We start from the raw sequence: 17,884 nt of genomic DNA on the forward strand, positions 1-17,884 counted from the left end.
CCCTTATGTCTTCATCAAGCTGTTGGTATGTTCAGTAAAAGGAACAGGAGAGAACACTGTTTCTTTAACACCTTGCTGTTTCAAAAACATTTATTTTAGCAGGAATTGGAAAAGAATTTCAAAACAGCTAACATTTGTTTCTAATTATACATTTAAAGAAATATGCCCTTCAAACATAGGTAGAATTTCTTGTATTACTAACATGACTTTAATTTATAGAAGCTGTTTATTAACTAAACACAACAGAGTAATTAGGCTATCAGCTTTAAGGATTTCATTTCTCCAAAGGAAAGATGTATACACATTTGATGACATATTCTTTACTCCAACCTCAACAGTTTCTTTTGCATGCATGGACACAGTCTTCATGGGAAATCAAAGGTATTAAGTCACTTTCTGACCTTTTCAGCTGTTCTTTGAACTACCTTAGTAAAAACAATCACTGCCCTTATGTAGCTTCAAGTTACATTTGTCTGGAAATTTCTTTGCAATCAGTTTATTGCGATTTAACTCATTATCTTTGTTATGTAGTTGTTCGCCTTCTCAACTCATTTTTAACAGAACACTCTACCTTGGGACTTACAACACTTATATAAGCTTTTAAAATCCTTATGAACAATAATAAGTAATAGGGGAGGGAACCAGGTTTCTCAACCTTTGCAGTTTGAGTAATTCAATGTAGATTTACAGATGTATGAAATGGGCATTTCTACCAATTGCATTTGTAGTGCTGTATTGAGTTAACAAATGCCTTTCTTTTCCTTTTGTGGCAAAAGACAATAAATGCTGCTGGTATCTTTCTTTCTTATGATGGTTAAAAACAAAACTTTGATCTTGCTTATAAACACAGCTGTTGTCCCATCACTAAGCCAAAATCAGACAAGATTAGACTTTGGCCAAAATTAAGGTTACTCTTTGCAACCACCTCAAATTAAAGCTTTCTTAATACTGTTTTAGGAAGTCTCTATTGTTGAGACAGTGTATAAAATTAAAAGGCCCCAGACAACTAACCCCTAAGATAAGCCACAGGCAATTAGTGACAAGTTATACCACCATTTAAAGAAGGAGGTTATAAACAGCTAGTTCATTTAGCCTCATTTTTACTAAATTATCACTGTAAGAAAAGACTTTCTTAGTTGACAATAAGTTTAAATCAGACCAAATGTAAATTAACTATTTTTTAATAATATAGTTTATTTTTACATCATTTTATGATGCCTTTTTCCATCTCAGTTGTACTCCCTGTGGGCTCCCCATCACCAAACCACCCTGTGCCATCACCATAGTCAGTTCACTTCCCTCCCCCCCACTGTTTTTGATCCCATTCCCACTCCACCCCCATAAAATGTATCTGGTGTATAGCTGTTCATTATTATTATTATTTTCTTGCCTGGTCCTTTATACTCCTGCTCTGAGTAAAATCATCTGGTATTTTTCCTTCTCTTTCTGGCTTATCTCGCTAAGCATGATCTTTTCCAGCTCCATCCATGTTGCCGCAAAAGGCATGTGTTTCTTTTTTTTTGGTTGCTGAGTAATATTCCTTTGTGTATATGTACCACATCTTTTTAATCCATTCATCTACTTTTGGGCATTTGGGTTGTTTCCATGTCGTTCCAATTGTAAATAAAGCAGCAATAAACATGGGGGTAAAGGTGTATTTTTGAATCAGTGTTTTTGTGTCTTTTGGGTAGATACCTAGGAGTGGGATTGCTGGGTCATATGGAAGCTCCATATTACCAATTTGAGGAACCTCCAAACAGTTTTCCATAGTGGTTATACTAGGTTGCATTCCCACCAGCAGAGCAGGAGAGTTCGTTTTTCTACACATCCTCGCCAACATTTGTTGTTGCTAGTTGTTTGAAGATGTGCCATTCTCACTGGGGTGAGGTGGGATCTCATTGTGGTTTTAATTGTCATCTCCCTTATTACGATTGATGAACATTTTTTCATATGCTTGTTGGCCATCTGCATTTCCTCTTTGGAGAAGTGTCTTTTTAGCTCTTCTGCCTATTTTTTGATGGAGTTGTTTATTTTTGAGTTTCATCAGTTCTTTGTATATCTTTGTGATCAATCCTTTATTGCTAGTTTTGTATGAGAAATTTTTTTCCCAATTAGTGACTGTCTGTTTGTTTTTTGTAATGTCTCTTTTGCTGTACAGGAGCTCTTTAACTTAATGTAGTCCCATCTATTTATCTTTTCCTTCACTATCTTGGGTGCTGTATCATCAAAGATGTTACTGAAGTGTCTTGTAGTGTTTCACCCATCTTCTCTTCCAGGTATTTTATGGTTTCCATTCTTATGTCTAGGTCTTTAATCCACTTCTAGTTGATTTTTGTGTATGGTGTGAGGTAGTGATCTAGTTTCATTTTTTTGCATGTAGCTTCTCAGTTTTCCCATCACCATTTGTTGAACAAGTAAGTTAACTTTTTAAAGAACATTTTGCATTAATGTTTATTTGGTTAATTACTGATTCTCCCACTAATACTAATAAAAATAAAGTGCTTCTCACAGGTAGACATATTTTATTGTAATTATTATATAACTCATTTTGGTTTCCAGTCTACTGAAAATATTTTTTTTAAGTCTTAGACTCTGAAGTTTTAAATACTTTGCCAAATGTTCTGGATAGCTGATTCTCTGAGAGTCGGATACCAGTTCCTCAAGCTATGTTATGAGCGGCTAATAGTGTCTTTCTACCCAAATTTCCTGTACCAAGTGTAGCATCTCTGGAAATATCCCTTTGGTTGAAATCCATAAAGCTCCAGTAAGTTTTCCCTGGAACTTGTTTTTGAGCAATTACAGGACCTAGTCATATATAAGTGACATATATATCTCACCCCACCTTGGGGTGAGATAAGCTACAGAATCATTAAGTCACAGATACATTAAACCTCTGGCCATGGCAGTTACGGAATTCTGTTGGTGTTTTTAACCTATTTGTTCTCCCCATAATTCTACTTTGCTGCCACAGTTGCTAAAATGTGTTGACATATGTACATAATCTCTCCAAAACCATAGTCATTGCTTCACAACCTATTAGTGACAACAATAATAGGAAATTCTGCAAGCACTTTTCAATATTCATGTTATCAAAATCCTTTTTCCTTTGAAGCTGTTGTCTCTCAGGGTCCTAAGAAAATACTGACAGTCCCAAAATCAGTTCTAGCAGATGTTGAATCCAAGTGGCCAGTTAGCTGCCTCTTCTTCCCACAAACACCACTAACTGTAAAAGGAATAAGCCTGCAAATGAACCTTTACCGCTCATTCAAAGAGAGTGACTTTTGAAGATCTCATTCAGAAGTCTTGAGAGGATTAAAATTTCACAGATATATCAAGGTAAGCCTGTCTTCTTGATAACTGTTATGTGACCCAAGGTTCAGCTATGGAATTCAGATGAAAAGCAGAATCCTTTAACCATTTCTTTCTTTGTGATATGCAAGAGATAAGATGTTTAATAAGTAGACTAATAGCCTGGAGAATAAAAGGGAGCAAAATACTATCTTTGAATGAAAATGTGGAAATTTAAGATGGACTTTCCATTAGAAATCACCCATTTGCATTTAACATGCCTGTTTTAATTCTCAACAATTTTTGTTCAGCATATATGAACTATCCAACCACAATCATCTGGGGTTCCTCAAAAAAAAATTATTAAAAAGGTCTCATACAGAAATTATTGTAGGCCACTTTCCTAGGGTGAATGGCTCACACTTTCTGGATCAGCAATTTTTAAGGGGCAATACAGAAAGTTCTAATATGACCATTTTGTACTCTAGAAAAAGCTACAGGAAGAAATGTTGACGTTGAACTTCCAGAGTAGTGTTAAGAGATTTTATGTGGTTCAAAATAACATGTCAGCATTAGGAAATTCAGGTACTGAGTCACTGAAACAGCCAGAGGAAGTTAATTAGAGGCAGCTGATAATAGCTTCTTTCACTACTTTAAAAAATAATAAATGGAAAGGAGCATTCTACAGAGAAGTTTTAGTGAATTCATGTACTTTCATGCTATAAAAATGATAATAGTTTCACCCCTAAATCTCTGCCCAGCTAACTCTAATATAGTTCCTGCTTAAAAGCTAACTTCTCTGATTTTCTCAGAGGATTTAGAGGCAACTTTTATCTCTGGCACATTGCAGCTTGTGTGGATGTGTCTACCCTGAGCTATAACCTCCTGGAAGGTGGACTCTGTTCTCTGCTACTGGACATCTTGTTGGGCCCATGGCAGAGAGCTGCAACTCTTGATGATTTGTATACTGCAGTCACAAACTGAACCAAGTTCTTCAAATCCCAATGCAAAGTTCTTTCTGTGTTTCTGTGGTGCCTTTTTCTTTATCTAGTGGGTATCATCTCCAGTGGTTGTTTTTTTTGTTTGTTTGTTTGTTTTTGTTTTTTTGCCTCTTCTGTAGCACTTGACATTTTATTTCATGTTTTAAAGTCCTTTGGAAACAAATTCTCCCTCTCCAGAGGCAAATGGCTTAGCGGAACTCAATCATCATAGTCCTCACAGGATCTAGCCGACCATCTGGACCTTAGGATACAACGTAAACTTTTTGATTAACAAATGATTTAGGAATGAGATACGGGGTGGGCATTAGAAGGGATGACCTTAAACGGTCGCAATTGTTTACTCTTTATTTGTTAAGATAGGATCAATAGAACCACCGCTTTACTCCAGCCGCTATACCCGGGAAGGACGTCACAATTCGGAACTCGAACTACCAATCCCAGAATGCCGTGCGACGGGGACGTAGACTTCCGCCAGGAAGGGGCTAGGGGCGGGGACTTGGGGAGGCGTTTCAACACTATTACCGGGTTGGGCGGACCCCAAGGGGAGGGCTTGTGGGTGAGTCTGGGTTCCCCGCCCGCTGAGGACATGGATGAGGACGGGCTTCCTCTCATGGGGTCAGGCATAGACCTGACCAAGGTTTGTAAAAGACCGAACAGAACTTCCGGCGAGCTGGGAGGAGGATGGGGAAGGGATGCTGGGCTCCCAGGGCGACCCCCGTCTCCAAGTCCACCCTGACCCTGGCTGGGGCCTCCGTAGTGTCGGCTTTGGCAGGCAGAGGCCCACAATGGAGTTTTAAGGGGGCGCCTCCCAAGATGTTGAAGGGGTTAGTGTGCCTCTCCCAATCTCTGCTCCCCATGTCACGAGTCTGGGCTAGAGGGTGGCCCGCCGGCCAAGCGGCCAGTCACTTCTTCCGCCTGCAAGTTTTTTGTGTGCTTTTTGTGGTTGTTGCTTTTAGCTGCAAAATCCATACTTATAAATCCAGAGTCCACTCTCAAAAACTTTTCCGCAGCTTCTGTCGTTCTGGGACACCCCACCCTCACGGTGAGGAAAACAAGTTAATTACTATACACAGTATTTCAAGAAACTCATATTACACAGCAAAACACCCCTTTAATACTGACATCAAAGGATCTTCATGGTGTACGATCCTCCTGGTTCAAATCATCTTTGTTTTTACATAACACAGGTGCCAGCTATTCAACAGAAAAGAACGGTGGCATTTCTAAACCAATTTGTGGTGCACACTGTACAGTTCCTCAACCGCTTTTCTACAGTTTGTGAGGAGGTAGGTCCTATAATACTGGTTTAATGAGCAATTTAGAAATCCCCTTGCACTTCAGAAGGTGGCAGATGAGCACAACCTGAATCAAGGCCTTAGGTAAAATATGCAGATATCATAATCACATGTCACCCAATTGTTTTGTTAAATTTTAAATCTTCACTGATTCTGCTGCCCGCAATCCTAGTACTTCTAATGGTGTCTGTGAAATACTGTTGTCCAGTAAGGCTTATTGTGATTAACGAGAAAAAAAGGAACTCCAGAATTTCAGTTGAAAACATTTTACTTTGTAACTATGTTTCTCTTATCCCAAAGGTTTACATTGTTAAGTACACATTGTTTCACGTTATATTAAAATTATTATACTTGACTTGTGAAGGATTAAGTATCCAGTTATGGATGAGTTACTAGACCCAGGGATCCCTGCCTTTTTTTTTTTTTTTTAAGGCAGAAAAAGAGAATTAGGTGGAAACTGGGAAACATGGCTTGAAAATGAGTATAAGAAAGACTTCACCTTGTACCACTGCTGGGGTATACATACAATGGACAGACTAAAAGGCAATAAGCCGAGGAGTTAGTCCTTCACGTTTTATATTACAGTAGGAAAAGTACCTAGAGAGAAACTATTCCAGGCTTGTTAGCAGAGAGGAGCAACTGCCTGAGGAGTAGAGTGCTGTTTACTGCTTAACTGTTTACTGATGAGCAGATCAAGTATAATAATTGTTTTTCTCACCCACTTACTGCTGATGAATTCTCAGAACCTCTTGACTCCATCTTTTCCCCTCTTCTTTCCCTCTCAACTTTCCCCCTAATTGTTCTGACTGCATCACTACTAGGTCCCTATTGTTATTCTTGAAGAGAAAGGTGGGGGACCAGAAACCCGTGAAGTTGGAAGATTGTGTATTAAATTTTTCTCCTTAATAGGAATCTGTTTTGACCATAATTCACTGGTTGCAAATAGTATTTTATTGGATATTAATGTCAGTTGTAGCCTTTTCGCTTGGTCTCAGTGGTATATTAAGTGATTCACATACATTTAATTTTCACAGTCCAGGCTTTTGAAGACAGTCTAGCTATCTCTCTTTTACATACATACAATAACTGAAATGCAGAGAAGTTTAAATCATTGGCTTAGTAATTCATTTATCCAGTATATACTGAGTGTATAATATTTAAGCTGCAGTCACTGCTCTAACTTTTTCATACACAACTAAAAGTAACAGCTGGGATTCCAACTCTGATTTGTTAACTGAAAGTGGGAAAATGTCTCACTGCACTTTATGATCTGAAAACTATTTCTGTCATTTACAACTGAGACATTGCAGTGTCTTTTTTTTTTTTTTTTTTAAGATTTATTTGATGGTGCAGGATCTGTGAGAGGATTCACAAGAAACAGAGCCAGGGGCAGAACAGGCAGATGGACAAAGTACACTGCTGAGGGGAGCAGTGGGCAAAACAGGAGAGGTCTTCTGTGCCATATGGGTCACCTCACTGAGGGGATCGAACTCACTGAGGTGGCTATTGCCAGCTTCGCAGTGCTGTGCATTGACCCGTTGTGCCACTAGGGAGGGCCCTTTTTTTTTTTTTTTTAAGATTTATGAATTTATGCATGCAAGAACTGGGGTGTAAGCCAGAGGTGTGGGGGCAGGGAGTAAGAGGTGAGAGGACTCACCAGCAACAGAGTGGGGCACACAGAACAAGCAGATCTACTGAAATACACTGCTGAGGGGAGCAGCAGGCAAGACAGGAGAGGTCTTGGAGGCTTCCTTGTGGATCAGCTCCCTGGTTGCGATCCAGTTCATGCTGCAGTGGCTGATGATAGCTTGAGAGCGCTGTGACTTAACCCCTGGGCCACCAAGGAGGCCCAGCAATGACTTATTTATAGCTATTGCAAGATTTTTTTTAGATTAGGATTCTCTTTTTTGCTAAGCATGTGCATTTGATGTAATATTTTTGTTTTGATATGAAAAATTTCAGGGATCTAATTTACGTACATGGACATAAGATGTCATTTTCTCCCCATGAAGGTCAGTGTGGTTTCTGAAATGGGTTGTAATTTATTAATAACACCTCATACATCTGTAATCCTTATTTGGTTAAAGCTTTAAATGAGAACCAAAACGATGTTTTCCTAAAAAAAAAAAAAGAGCCTCTGCTGTTATTTCTTGACCTGGAAGTGAATTAGAGGGGAAAACAAATCTATTTTTTGGGGTTTTGTTTTATGTATGTTTGTTTTTCATAATCCTCGTTTTAACTGAATCCAAACTGTAATGACTTCAGTCCCAACTAAATCCGGAAATGCATTTGAAACAAATTGCTGACACTCTTCATCACTAATAGTGCCTTCAGAGTTCTCTAATAAAAAACTGCAAGTGTATTCTGTGAAGAATTTCACTTTTTAAAAACTGTTTTTTGGATAATAGGTTACTTTTTAACTCTTCTAGTAACTGGAACCAGGACTAGATAAAAGAAAGTAGATGAATTGGACCAAAATTATAAAGTACTAGGAGCACTTCTTCCTTTCCTTCACAAGTCCTTAGTAAGCATTTGTATTATGGCCTTGCTCAGCAAAATCTTAGATGATCCAGTGGGAATGCAAATTTAAAAGGAAGTGGGTAGAGGGACCACAGTGCAAGTTCTATGCATATAACAGATAAATTGAGTTGTAGTTTTATCTTATAGTGAAACTTAACACCAGGGGTATTCTGTAAACAGGGCTATCAGAAGTGTTGTTTTTACTTTGACTTGTAAGTAGCTAAATTTTAACTGGGTTAATTTTTTTTAACATTCTAAACTATTTCTTTTTTTATTCCTAAAATCTTGTGTTGTTGTTGTTGTTTTTTTTTTAAAGATTTATTTATTTATTCATATAGAACTGGGGTACAGGCCAGAGGTACAGGGGCAGTGAGAGGACTCACCAGAGACAGAGTAGGGAGAGAACAGGCAGATCGAAGAAGTACACTGCTGAGGGGAGCAGCGGGAAGGTCAGGAGAGGTCTGCTGCTCTATGTGGGTCACCTCCCTGGCAGGATCAAACTCCCACTGAAGCGGCTGTGGCTAGCTTTCAGTACTGCGTCCTACCACTTTGTGCCACTAAAATCTTTAAATATAGAAAAAATGCCGCTTATTTATGTTCTCCATTCAATTTTTAAGTCCACTATTGGACTTAAACTGCAACCAGGTAATGTGTTGCTTAAAACCCTATTTATTGCTGTAACTTTTACAATAGCGCTTGCAGTTTTTATGATTGCCAGGCTTAAATGTCAGGTGAAGTTTAATAAAACCATTGATTGTTTCCCTTTCTGGCTTCAAGGGAATACAAAACCCAATGTGATATAGCAGGAGCACCATTATTTTAAAATACAGTTACTCTTAGAGAATTGGATATACAAACTATTTCATGTACAACCTTGAAAAACCACAATATTTTATTTTTGTTTCCATGTTTTACCATTAACTCCACCTTTCTTCCTTTTGTCTTCACTTGCACTTTGATAAAACTCACTACGTTGGACATAGGTGAGTGATGAACCAATATATTTTCAGCTTATCTGACAAATTACAGATACCTTATCAATGTGCCTATTGTCCCAAACCAAATTTTTCAGGTTTGTTTTAAGTCCTTATAGAGGATGGTTAAGTGTATGTGAGAGACTACTACCTTTCCACTGCCTCTCTGCCAAAACTTTCAGCGGAAGGGACAGTTATTCATGTAACTTTATCCATAGTCATAATTTAGAACAGTAGTTCTCAAACCAGGGGACATTTGGCAATGTATAGAGAGATTTTTTTAGTTGACTCAAGTGGGGAGTACTAGTCCTATTTAGTGTGTAGAAGTCAGCGTCTGTTCTGCATTCTATATAGAATAGACTCAAAAACATTTATTGTTCTAAGTTATCATTGTAAAGCAGGTCTTAATTGTGCCATAGACTTTTTGGCATTCTAGTGAAACAAATGTGTTTTTAACTGCATAAAATGCATAGAATTAAAGGAAACTAACTAAATGCTTTAGGAAAACTGAAAATTTCGATACAAGAGTATGTCCTTTATCAAAACTTTGTTAGATGACACAGGTAACACATGTAGTATTTTAGGATAATAAAAACCAACTCCAGAAAAGACAATACTTCCATGGATACTAAAAGTTATTCACAATAAAAATCTTCCCTAGCCCAGAGGAAAACTGTTGATCAGATTTTGAAACAAACAAAAAAAATTATAATTACTCTGATCTTAGAATACATCAACTTGAGCAGAAAAACCTTTTTATCTGCCACTTACCTTAAATTGTACGTATTCTTTGTGAATTTAATAAATGAAAATCAGGTTTTTGAACCCATGACTTGGTTACCAGTAGAAGTAGCAAGTCTTTATTATTAAATTACAATTGTTTTAGATTTCATTATGCTTTGTATTAATTGAAATATCAAGGCTATTCAAATAAATTATCATAAGTTAAAATATATTGATGTTTATGTCAGTATCCTTCCTGTCTTGCATGAATAAATTACTCATGTAATCTTTAAAAGACATTTCATGTTAGTGAAGCTTTGATTGCAGTAGATGAGATGGTTAAAATTAGTGCCAGAGCAAAAGATTGACATATCAAACTAATCAGATCCAGAGAGAACGAATAACTGCTCTAGGAAGCATAACTTATTTCCTCTAAGCCTCTTTAATCTTCCCTCTCAACAAGTAGTTTTCCAAATAAACATTTTCATCTTTAATCCCTTATTTACTAAGATTTGTACTTTGGTACTTGGCCTATCCTGTATGAATCATTGAGGCCCCATTTAAGGACAATTTAGTCTTATGATCTAACCATGTAAACATTTTAATACCAATTTTTAAAATAATTCCAGATAAACAGCATCTATTTTAGGAAATTTGATCAGAAAAATTGGATTCCTAGTATTTTAGAATAGTATCTTAGTGAGAAATGGATTATCATTTAATCCCTTTGAATAGCAAAAATTTTATCTATGTAATACCTGAGAATTTTCGGTCACTTAAAAAAAAATTAACAAGCATAATTTTGTAGAACACTTTTACGTTCAGAGCAAAATTGGGCAGAAAGCTCAGAGTTTCCCTAACTCCCCACCTTTCCTGCTGTGGTATCTTTGTTACAATTGATATGCTGCATTGGCACACATCATCATAACCAAGAGTCCCTGGCATCATGTTTTAACAATGTAAAATTCTTTCAGAACAATATAGAATCACTTCAAAAATAGTATCTGGGGTTAGAGTTCTTTGAGTTCATATTATTTTATTCGTATGAAGACTCAGTTTTCTCATCTTTAAAAATAGTGTAATAATAGTTCCTACCTCATAGATTTGATGTGGTATTTCAGTTAATATGTTGCATATACAGTGTAGCATAGTAAAATAAATGCTCAGCTTTATGATAAAATGTACTTTTATATAAGTATATTAAAACAAGTTAATTTTTAATTTGCCTTTCTGTTTCTTTTTCCATGTTCACTTAATCAAACCAGTGTATCCCTTTTTTAAATTAAGTTAGGAATTATTCACTTAAAATTAATTTTCTGTAGGGTTTCTGCAATTTAGCTTCTTTGGTGAGTTGAAAGACTGATTATATTTAATAAAATTTAATTTCCATATTCAGAAAACTACTATAATTTGGAGAGGAATTCATCCCTGTTTTTATAAACCTATATTTACATTTACATAAAAGCTTTATGTGCACAAATCCTAAAAGTCAAGGTTAAGCTTAGCTTTGTGTGCCATTAAATACTTTATTTCAAAATCTTTGAAATATTAAGTTACGCTATTATGTTGCCCATCTTAAAAATAAGTGTCTTGTGAAGAAGTGCTAATTACTCTGCAGTGGCTCAGTTTTTTCCCTCCAAATCTGGGCAGAACAACAGTTTCTTGACTTGTGAAAAATTCTGCTTGTGAGTTATTCAGCATTGTGATAATATCCCAGCAAGCAGAGTACTGCAATTCTGCCGCTAGTAAACTGCTCTCAGATTCTGGCTCAGAGAGTAATATTGGTTAGAGTTAGAGAGTTTCAAACAAGTGTTCTCATAGACCGTACTTTATAATGTTACTTATCTCTGTGTGTATATATATATGGATAACTCAATTCTGTAGAATAACTAGAGCATAGCAAACTCTTGGTGGTTCTGGTTTATCTTGGATTTTGATAGGTTGGTTCCTTCTGCTTTTTAAATACTCTTAACTTTTTCCCTATGTTTTATTTCTTGTCAACATGAACTACTTTTCATCTAATTTCATCTCTTTTTACTTCTCATGCTTGAAAACTTTGAATTTGGACTAATTGTGTTCAAGTCATTTATAAAATGATCCTGTTCCAGGCAGTCTGGGATGACTTTTATTATTGTTTTCTACAAAGAATTACTTATTCATCAACAAACAATTAAGTTCCATTAAGTATTAAGTACTGTTCTGGGCACTGCAGATATGGCAACTCTGGGAAAAGTTTACATTTCTTGTTCCTATGATTGATTATGGCTCTAACAATAAATTTGATGAGGCTGGAAATGTAACTTATCTATAGATATAATTTGTCCAATTGATACATAAGACAATAGTGATACAAAAATAATCACAAAGCAGCCAAGTGAAGGCAATAACATACCTTAGTTCCTATTCTTAGTCCTTAAATAAGGGAATAATATATTAGAAAATTACAAATATTCAAACCACTTCTTATTTTCAAATCTGTCCTTTGTTATCCTTGTTAGCTGATTGTTTTAATCATCATTTGTTTTAATCTTTCTTTTCCAGAAACTAGCAGAACTTTCTCTTCGTATCCAACAAATTGAAACAACTCTCAATATTTTAGATGCAAAGGTTTGTATTTAGAATAATTTATAGTGCAGACTTTGTTTTACATTTATCAACTTTCTCAGCCATACTTAACTTTGTAGGAATAAAATCATTTTAGCTTTCCCACCCATGAAGGGGGTACAGTGCTTTTTTAAAAATTCATTACCATTACAGAGGACATAATGTTCATTATAACTGTTAAGTAAGTCTATTTAATGCCTATGAATTTAATTTGTTTCACTGTACTAGTCAGAAGCATAATGTGACATGTTAAAATATTGAACTACTATAGACTTTACTTCATTTGATGAAAATTTCATAATTATCTTGATAACATAGTAAAGAATTATGTAACACTTTAGATGTCTCCAGAGAAAAATTTGGAGAAAATGTTGACTATTTTTCATTTGCAAATATTTTAAATGCTAATGAAGAAATACCAGTTGTGATGTCAGAAATTACAAATGATAACTAGGAAAAATAGAAAGGTATTTTATTTGAAAGCTTGCAGATCTGTATATTTGCTACTTGTAAAATAATGGAAACACTTTTTTTTTACTATGTTTATATCAAAAATACTATGAGGAAGTAACATAAATGTCTAGCCTCAGAAAGTTTATACCTCTTCTTGTAGACCTGAGTCACTATAATTCTTGCAGAATATTTCTCAAACTTAGCAATTTTAGGGTCCTGGCTTTGAACATTTTCAGAATAACCCATAGAAGCCATACTCACTTGAAACTATTTGGGCCATAGCCACTGTGCTAAGTACTGTATTCACTCAACAGTTCTCAGTGAGTATCTCTGCCTCAGCTGTTATTATCATTGGTTTTTTTCATTATTTTTTGTTATGAGCATTTCTTATTTTAATGTCTAGGTAATCCAAGGTCACAAATTAAGTTACAATATGAACAAGTTTACTTTAAATTACTTCCATGGCCATAGAGTTAATCCCCAATGTTAGCCAAACATTCAACAAATATGTATCATTGATGTCAGAATGAAATCAGAAAGGAAGGTTTGCATGGTTCTTGCAAATCTATCCTGAAATTCTTAGCCACTAGCAATATGCCCATTTTTTTATGTATTAAAATAAAACATTTTAGTAACAGTGATATATATTAAAAAAAAAAAAAGGAATGGGCTAGATATACGAAGTTGTAAAGAAGCTTTGTTATTTCTCAGATAATTCAAAATATGCTATAAAGCATATTTTTTTTACAAAGAATTTTTAATATCCTGCTTTACAGGTAAGAAAACTAAAAGGCTTGGGGAGATTTATATAAATTCACATAGTTCATAACTTTAACCTGCAGAACTGACTCTGAAGCTTATCCTTTACATTAGGATCCTTATCTTTTAAAAATTTCTGGGCAAAGAATGGGTGTAGGCTAACTTAATAAGTTCTTCAAAAAATACTTTATTTATACATGCCTGTCACTTTGAATAGTTTATGGCATGGAGAATTCCAAATTATAAAGGTGAAATGTTATAAACCTATTTCTACAGACTTTATTAAAGCTATTTAAAATACACCTGGAAACTTGTCATGTTTAAGCAACTAATACTATCTTCATATGCCAAAATTAACACTTTCTTTTCTTAGTTGTCATCTATTCCAGGCCTTGATGATGTCACATTTGAAGTATCTCCTATAAGTGCCCCCAGTATGGCAAATGATTCACATTCTGAAACCTCATTAGAGCAATCACAGGTAAGTATTTAAGTTCCAAGAAATGAGTAAATCTTGTTTGGACAAATAGATTAAGCAGCAGATTTGAAGAAAAAAGTTAAATAAAAATGTAAAACTTTGAATAATAATATTTTAAAAACTTAACATAGAAAATGAGGTTTGAAAAAAAATGTTGCTTGTTTGATATTTTTTGAGAAACTTTTTGAAGTTAATATTTTCTTTGTTATAAAAAGGGAAATTGTCCTACATGGCAGTAAGAAAAATCTTTGAGCATAATTATTTTCTTCAAGTGACTATGGAAATTTTTATAAACTCTTACGAGAAATTTACTTTTTAAAGTTTTACTATGAAAACCTCAAACTACACCAAAATAAAATAGTACACTAAATATTCCAATGCCTGAATTTACTAGTTAAGATTCTGTTGCAATTTCATTAACTATCTTTTTGTCACATACCGAAGTGAATGACGGAGCCTCATTTCATTTCACCCCTGTTATTCCTTGAGCTTTCTGAAAAAAGATTCACATTTTCTTGTACAGCCACAATGCCTGTATCACATACAGTAAATTAATACTGATTCCCTCAATCTTCTAACCTCATGTTACTCAAAATAGGCTCCAGGAGCCAGCAACATGGGCATCACCTGTGGCTTGTTAGAAATGAAGACTCAGGCTCTGCTCCAGAGCTATTGAGTCAGAATGTGCAATTTACCAAGATCCAAAGGTGATTTCTAGGCTCTTAAAATTTGAAAGATACTAATCTAAGAATTCTAGTTGCCTAAAAAATATGTTTTGGGAGTTGATTTGTTCAAGTCAGCATCCTAATAAAGGCTACACTTTCCATTTGGCTTTATTTGGTTCTTATGTCTTAATATTCACTTATACTCTTTATAAATTAAATTTAAATTTTCTATTTTATTTTTAAAAGTCTTCCTTATTTGAGAAAAGTCTCTTTTGTTCCTCAATAAGTTAAAATTCAGAATAAAATAATTATTAAAATGGTTGTCTACCAGACAATACTGAACAAGTAGACTCCCTGTCTGTATGGAACCTGCATTTCTACCTGGAGGACTTTACACAGGATATTTTTTAGATCCTGACCATGGTGGTGATGATGATGGTGATGGTGCTGATGATATGTCTAAAACCTACAGGGTTCCTATTTTGTGCAAGGCATTTAAGTGCTTTTCATAAGTTGACTCATTTAATCCTCATATGGGCCTATGAAATAAATACTACATTATCAACTCCACTTTACATTTTATCAGATGAGGTACATACAAGTTTTAATATCTTGTGGAAAGTAAGACAACATTCTGAGAGCTGGAATTTTAACACAGGTCATCTGAAGCCAAGAATCGTGGCTGTTACTACTCTCCACTGTCTTATGCACCTGTGTCAAATTTATTAAGCATATTGAACTGGTATGGGGCAATGCATTATGGGAGGAGCTGTATATTTAAATAGCATGTGTTTGGAGATTGAATTAGATGACCATTGACTAAACAACAAGATATTAGAAAACAATTTTCACTAATATAGCAAGTTCCATTCTGATGATGACTGGGATGAATATACAGAAAAACATCCAAATGTAATAGAAGAGTTGAACTTTATAAATTTCAGTTCAATACGGACCACCCCTTTTCTGAAGCAATTATGTGTAAGAAATATTAAAGTGTTCCACTCTACTAGTTATGAATCAATGTATACTAGCTGCAGTATTTCTTTGGACTTTTAAAGTACTACCAGTCTAGCTGAATATTGATTTTATTTTGTTAAATGTGTATAGTTGTGTTACTTCTGCCTATTTAGAGTTTCAAGAAGTTAATTAAGAATAATCATAGCTAAATTTTCTAAAATTCAGAATGACCTGCTATATATGTCACTATCTTTTGTTTAAAATTGTACATTAATTCATTTGGAGAATTTTTGAAATTTCATCTTTCTGAATTAAAAAAATTGTGGGTAAAGTGTGATAATTAGTTAAAAATTAATGTTCTTAATATTCAAATTATCTTATTTCTTCTCTATTGTTGCTGTTATATTTTGTGTAAATGTTTTGAAATGGACTTAAGTGTTGCTCAACACAGAATTTGCATTGACTTACAATCAACTTATCAGATAAAGGATAATCATATCCTTTTTAAAAATCATCTGTTCATTGTAGTCTCTAATATATAGATGAGTCAAAGACCCAGGTTTGCATATTGACTTTTCTGCAATTTTTATTTTGTGGCTTAGATCTTATCATTACTCACAGTAGAACAATAGTGAGTAATCTGCAGATTAAGATTAATTTGAGAATACAATGAAAGCCATTTGAGAAATATGATAGAGAATTCAAATAGCAAAAATGTGTAAGACCTAACATAATTAAACCTTGTTGAGGTCTTCATCACTATGCAAAAATTAATGGCTGTCTTTGAGTTACATTGGACCTGTATGTAATTATCATTTGCTTGATTGTGTTATTGTATGAGTTTACTATACATATATTTTTTTAATATATGCTTGGGTCTTTCTTGAATTTTTTTATTTAAGTATTTTGGACTTTTTGTATTTTACAGATGAATATATGTATGTTTACTCCCTTTTGTAGCTTAAGAGTGTCTTATATAATCCTAGGAAACCAAAAGGATTTTTGGATGCTTTATTTGCTTCAGAGTTTTAAAAGGTTTAATTTACGTTTGAATTATCTGAGGAAAACCCTTAACATATAATTCACATTTATATTTTTTAAAATATGAATATTTAAAGATTTTTCTTGATTTTATCTATAGTACAGCATAGAATATAGACATCCAACTGATGTCATTCTGTTAAGGAAATTCCTCTTAAATGCTAGTATACAGATAATGAATGAGAATTCACACACAAAAAAAGCCCTCCAAAAGATCAGGTTCATAGAAAAATCAAGAACTGTATACAGACAGTCTTAGCTTTGCACTTTAGAATAAGAATTCCCAAACAGACAAGTTTTAGTTAACATGTGACTACCATGCAGAATGAGAACTCCATGTGGAATCAGAACTATATATATGATAAAGCCTTTTTTTTCTAGGTATTCTTTTTTATATGTAATATTTAACATTTAATCTTACTCTACAGAAAATGTTACCAATAATGGTACAAACAGTAATGAAATATATAAAAGCACATAATTTTCTGTGAGAAATAGGCTTCTCTTCCAGTTTCTTCGGACATTGCTTTCTAAGATGTTAGAATAATAATATCCACTTAAAATAAGACTATTTGATAAGAAAGTCACAGTTGTATAGATGGTGTAAACCTAGAAAATTAATTCACAATTAATTGGAATTGAGCAATTGACAAACTAAGTAATTTTATAAGTACTGTTAAAAGTTCTAATATAACATGTCTACCTATAATTCATATTTTATATTAATACTCTGGAGATAAGTAAAGCAAAATCGTAATATTTTTAATGCTATGAATAGATTGCATTTTTAAAGGAACAATATATAGTGATACTGTTAAGTGTAGCCTTTAAGTATTTGTAAATATATATCCCATAATTAAATTATTGGTATTTAAATTTAGAATATTCTTTTTTCTGTATTTACTGCTTTAGAATTATAAAAAGAAACATCCCTTTTAAGTAACATGATAGACCCCTTTTGTGAATTGTCTAAAGATTTACACATAATACTCTCTACAGCAGAACAGTTTACAAGACCATGGACTACAGGAAAGTGAAGTAACAGCAGAAAATATCTTAACTGTAGCCAAGGATCCAAGATATGCCAGATATCTCAAAATGGTTCAAGTGGTAAGCTAATTTG

At 34.3% G+C, this 17,884-nt stretch overlaps 1 protein-coding gene across 2 annotated transcripts in view; it reads left to right on the forward strand.

The window, feature by feature from the left end:
• The first annotated feature begins 4,812 nt into the window (after nt 1-4,812).
• Nucleotides 4,813-17,884, forward strand: part of CCDC53 (coiled-coil domain containing 53) — a 37,602-nt gene continuing 24,530 nt past the window's right edge. Inside the window, exons 1-5 of one of the 2 annotated variants that reach the window (XM_004675752.2) lie at nt 4,813-4,926; nt 5,477-5,575; nt 12,343-12,408; nt 13,991-14,098; nt 17,761-17,871. In XM_004675752.2, the coding sequence (XP_004675809.1) occupies nt 4,876-4,926; nt 5,477-5,575; nt 12,343-12,408; nt 13,991-14,098; nt 17,761-17,871 (435 nt within the window). In that variant the 5' untranslated portion in view covers nt 4,813-4,875. The remainder of the gene's footprint in view (nt 4,927-5,476; nt 5,576-12,342; nt 12,409-13,990; nt 14,099-17,760; nt 17,872-17,884) is intronic. The other variant, XM_012735207.1, reaches the window with a different exon arrangement.

The sequence above is a fragment of the Condylura cristata genome, unplaced genomic scaffold (assembly GCF_000260355.1).
Source record: "Condylura cristata isolate star-nosed mole 26May11 unplaced genomic scaffold, ConCri1.0 scaffold00004, whole genome shotgun sequence".
In the NCBI taxonomy this organism is placed as follows: Eukaryota; Metazoa; Chordata; class Mammalia; order Eulipotyphla; family Talpidae; genus Condylura; species Condylura cristata.